The following is a 5222-nucleotide window of genomic DNA, read 5'->3' as shown; positions in this document are numbered from 1 at the left end:
GGGGAGCTCAAAGCTATAGTCCATGCAAAGGGACCCCTCCCCTCCCCCCTCCACACAACCCCAATGGTGGAATAAAGAGTACCCCAATGGAATGAAGAGTGTGTTGGAAAAAAAAGCATAGGCATAAATAGGGGGCTCAGTAAATAAAATAAAATAAAATCATGGGCGGACCCGAAGTTGGGATGAGATGTCATTTCAAAGTACGTGGCCTTTAACGTCGTTAGCGGCGGCGATCCAGGGGGCCGGGGGCTAATCTAGCGGCGGAGCGTCAGCAAAACTGCAACCCGGCGGGCGCAGGCGGGGGCCTTTGCTGGCTTGATCGGGAGGCGGGGTGGTGGCGGAGAGGCGTGAGTATTCATACGTGCATGCAGTTACCACTAATGATCGTTATTAAGGGATGATTATGTTATCATTAGCATGCAATGCCATCTTCACGTGTGAGACTTCCCCCGGCAACTGTCTACTGCGCCGCCGCTCGCTCCCTTTTAATGGACCTGCATGTTGCAGCGTCACGAGATCATTGCGCGATCATTAACCAACTGATTAGAGATGCTTTTCGCTGCTTAACCTTTGTAATTAAGTATTCATTAATGCATTGCATCAAATCATTATACAACCGCCCATCAGGCTATTATGTCTTGTTTCGTACAAAGCAGGCTTTGATTTAATATCCTCTCAACTCCAGAGGCTTTTATAATAGAATTCTAATCTATTATCACGCGTTTCTTCCCTGCTCCAGGAACCTGCATAATTTCGTTTGGCTCTTGCTTTTCCTGCTACTTTCTGCAAGCATCCTAGCGCACGCTAGCCCGATCACTAAAACCCATTACTGAACTCGTAAAGCTCCATATCCATTCCATTTGATTTGCATTTGCTGCTAATTAGCCTTCACGCATATGATCATTAGAACCATCACTGCATTCACCATGCAGCTTCATCATCTCAATATCAACCATCTACATCCTTCTGTCCTTTCTGCATGTGATGTTCCTAAGTAGCCTAGCATCTTAATCGGCTCCTATAACATCTTAATTATCTCACATGATCGCATCTATTCCAGCTCAATAACCAACTACTTTGGCTTAATCATCACCTAATTTAGCTCAACCACCCATCGTAATCAGCTTAATTGAGCATCTCACATCTAAACCAGCACATTCATCATGCAGATATATCATTTCAACATAATTCAGTCTCTATGCCTCTATTTGCAAACTTATTTCCGGGAGTCAATGATAATCAGGAATGTGGACGATGCCCAACGTGATGAAGAAGGGGGCAACAGAGTCTTTGAGAGTGTGGAGAGGTGCGGTGTGACAGGGCGTGACAAGCATGCGGTGTTAGCTGACCTAGATGGGACACTGACAAGGTCAAGCAGCCCATTTCCATACTTCATGCTAGTGGCATTTGAGGCAGGGAGCCCATTGAGAGGGTTGCTTTTGTTGCTTTTTTCACCGTTGGTATGGGTTATGCAAACCATTGTATCAGAGGCAGCAGGTGTTCACATGCTCATATTCATATCCATGGTAGGACTGAAAGCATCAGATGTGGAAGGTGTTGGAAGGGCTGTATTATGCAGATTTTATCTTGAAGATTTGCACCCTCACTCCTACAAAGTGTTTCTAGCATGTGGGAAAAGATGTGTGGTTACTGCTAATCCAAGGATTATGGTGGAACCATTTCTTAAAGAGTATTTAGGAGTAGACCTTGTCATTGGCACTGAGCTGCACACCATGAAGGGCTTTTGTACTGGGCTATTGCAAGGCCCTGGTGTTCTTGTGGGATTGAAGAAGAGAGATGCAGTCAAGCTGGCCATGACAGACATGCAGCCTGATGTTGGGCTTGGAGATCACCCTACAGACTATGCATTCCTGTCACTATGCAAGGTATGCTGCTATTAAGAATACATGATTTATTTGAAAGCATGTAACATTATCATCAAAGATTAGTATTTAGAAAAGCTCTGAATAAGAAATACTTTTATTAAAAAAAACTATAGTATATGTCTTTCTTTTTCTCAAATATGTAATATAATTAGTCTTACTATGATAGATGTTTAAAGCAAATCATGTGTCACAGTAGTATAAAAGTTTTGCTATCTAGCCCAAGTGGTAACACCTTGGCTTGCCGACGCATCCAGGTCAAGGCCAGGCTCAAACCATGGCATCTACACATATAATTCATCTCTCAGATGTGGCATTTACATTAAATATAATTATCTCTCAAAATGAGGCATCTACAAGTCTCTTTCAAAAAAAAAATGCTATTTAAGAATCCTTAATGGTGCAAGTTTAAAGAAAACAGATCTTACAGCTGATATATGGATATAATTAACCCCCCCCCCCCCCCCAAAAAAAAATAAATAAATAAAAATCCTTAATTTTTACATGGTATTTATGGCAGGAAGGGTACATTGTTACACAAAAGCAAGTGGAAGCAGTGCCAAGGGAAGACTATATGAAGCCATTGATCTTCCATGATGGGAGGCTAGTAAAGAGGCCAACACAGATGGCATCATTGTTCATATTTCTATGGTTTCCGGTAGGCTTCGTGCTCGCAATAACGAGATTAATGGTATGGATGCTGTTACCCTGGAAATTGTCAGCATTGTTCCCAGCAATGCTAGGTGTAAGGATAAGGATGAAAGGGTCAGCACCATCACCATGGATGAAGGGGGGGGGCAAGAAAGGGATACTATATGTGTGCACACACAGGACAGTATTGGATGCTCTATTCTTATCAGTGGCATTGAGGAGGAGGGTGCCAGCAGTGGTGTATAGTGTGAGCAAGTTATCAGAGGTGTTGGCACCAATGAGGACAGTGAGGTTGACAAGGTGTAGGGTAGAGGATGCAAAGATAATGGAGGAGATGTTGGGGCAAGGGGATTTGATGATATGCCCAGAAGGGACTACATGCAGGGAGCCTTACTTGCTCAGATTTAGCTCTCTCTTTGCAGAGCTAAGCGATGATATCGTCTCTGTGGGCATGCATGTGCATATGTCCCTCTTCCATGGCACCACTGCCCGTGGCTTCAAAGCCATGGATCCCATCTACTTGCTCATGAACCCTAGACCCCTCTGCACTCTCACCATCCTCAACCCCTTGCCCAAAGAGGAAACCTGTGCCGCTGGCCTATCAGGCTTCCATGTTGCTAACCATATCCAAAAATTGATGGGTCTCGTCATGGGTTACCATTGCACCAACCTCACACGTAGGGATAAATATCGCATCCTGGCTGGTAATGATGGTATTGTGCCCACCACCACCAAGGGAAAACCTTCACAAAAAGAAGCAAAGAATTAGCCTATGGAGTTCACTTTGCAATTCTCTCTCTTCAAAATAAGCTTGATAACCCTTTCCTCTCTTCAAAACAAGTTTGATAAGATTTATTTTTTTTTTGGATCTTTTTGTGCTCGTGTGCCTGTGTGCTTTCGTGCCGCTATCAACAGCCAGCAGACTTTGAGCCAAGCACCTCCTACATGGGACTTCAACACCTTACCGCTAGGCTGTATCTCCATTGGCAAGTTTGATAAGATTTATAAGCCTTTCCCCAAGCTAAGCATAGCCTCAACACCTTACCGCTAGGCTGTATCTCCATTGGCAAGTTTGATAAGATTTATAAGCCTTTCCCCAAGCTAAGCATAGGCTATGCTGAAGCCAAGGCTTGATAATCTTTATTACCCTTTCCTCTCTTTCAAAACACGTTTAATAAGCTGTATAACCCTTTCACAAGCTAAGTATAGCCTATACTCAAGCCAAGAATTTGATCATTTTTAAAGTTAACTTTGAAGTTATTGTGGCGCCCACACCACCAACATTTTTTAGAAGAATATCACAAGCTTTGTTCAAGCTAATGTCTGATAACTTATGGGGTTTAGTTTGCATTTATACCTTACTTTGAGATTTGATGAATTTAATCTATGGGATCCACTTTACATTCATACCCTATGCTCAAGCCAGGATTTGATAATCTATGGAGGTCACTTTGCATTCATATCCTATGCTCAAGCTAATATTTGATAATCTATAAGGGTCACTTTGCATTCACACCCTATGTTCATGCAAAGGCTCTGAAATTTATGGGTTGTAAATTGTATCCTCTACATGGGGAAATAACTACATGTTATATCCTTTCAAGGTTGATAGCTTAGTTTATGTTCATTTTTTGGTTTGTACAATTTTAAAGCTTGAATAATAATGGGGACTTTTTCAGCCAAGAATGTTTGTAACTATACATTTATCACATGAGAAGACTCTATGCAAATGTTTATACAAACCATAATTCATCAAATTGTGGCTTGAAATGTCAAATCATTTTTGCTTTCCCTTAATGAGAGATTTGATTAATTAAATAACTGGATTTTCACTACCAAATTATGTGGTTTTCTAGCCTAAGATATGTGATAGTTTGAAGAGGTTTTACTCTTATCGTTTCTTCACATATCTCTTTTGTTCATGGTTAATACCTCCAAGCTTCTAAATCAACATGTACTTCTAAGTCAAAGGAGAGAGAGAGAGAGAGAGAGAGAGAGAGAGAGAGAGAGAGTATAAAGCCCTAACACATACAATAGGATTTACTTAATGGCATTCCAATTTTTCTTTATTGAAAAATCAACAAATCACAAAAATCTAATAATATATTTTTGTTCAATGAACTTTTGAAGAGAAAAGTAATGAAGAAACAACTTTAGATTAGGTCTAGGACCATGGTCATGGGCTCAAGTATAAAAAGGGAGCTCATGGACCACTATTATATCTTTTGGACATATTATGATATTTGGTAATCTTGGCTCTTGGAGCCTCATGGCTTTCATACCTTGGCTTATGCAAGGCTATTTCCATCCTTTAGTAAAAGGCTAAATCACTTAGGCATTCTTGCTAATTGCATGCTAATCTACATGATGAATTATCACATATCTTAGCTTTTAATCTTACCTTAATATTGCATTAGTGATATGCCATTACATTTGGTATCGAAGCCTTGATTTTGATTTTGCAAGAAAATAGATATCTACATGTGATTTTGGCAATTTTCTTAATTTATGTAAACTTTATTTCATGGATTTTCTTGATATTAATGAGAGAGACGTTGGGATTGTAAATTTTTGCTTTATTTGGCCATTTTTGCTTTATTTGGCCATTTCTTTAAGGTTTTTAAGCAAACTTTGAGTATGGACATCAAATTTGGTCCAACTTTGACCTATGGACCATTGGAGCAAATT

At 40.5% G+C, this 5222-nt stretch overlaps 1 protein-coding gene across 1 annotated transcript; it reads left to right on the top strand.

Annotated features, from left to right (window-relative positions):
- Positions 1-750: 750 nt before the first annotated feature.
- Positions 751-4207, top strand: LOC147617807 (glycerol-3-phosphate acyltransferase RAM2-like). The gene is made up of 2 exons (XM_086776065.1): positions 751-1886; positions 2404-4207. The coding sequence occupies exons 1-2, from the start codon at positions 1164-1166 to the stop codon at positions 3301-3303; spliced, it is 1623 nt and encodes a 540-aa protein (XP_086632191.1). The 5' UTR covers positions 751-1163; the 3' UTR covers positions 3304-4207.
- Positions 4208-5222: the final 1015 nt, after the last annotated feature.

Source organism: Cibotium barometz, chromosome 36, assembly GCF_041138505.1.
Source record: "Cibotium barometz isolate CiBa-2024 chromosome 36, ASM4113850v1, whole genome shotgun sequence".
Lineage (NCBI taxonomy): Eukaryota > Viridiplantae > Streptophyta > Polypodiopsida > Cyatheales > Cibotiaceae > Cibotium > Cibotium barometz.
The sequence above is the reverse complement of the archived record's forward strand: the minus strand, read 5'-3'. Positions and strand labels throughout refer to the sequence as shown.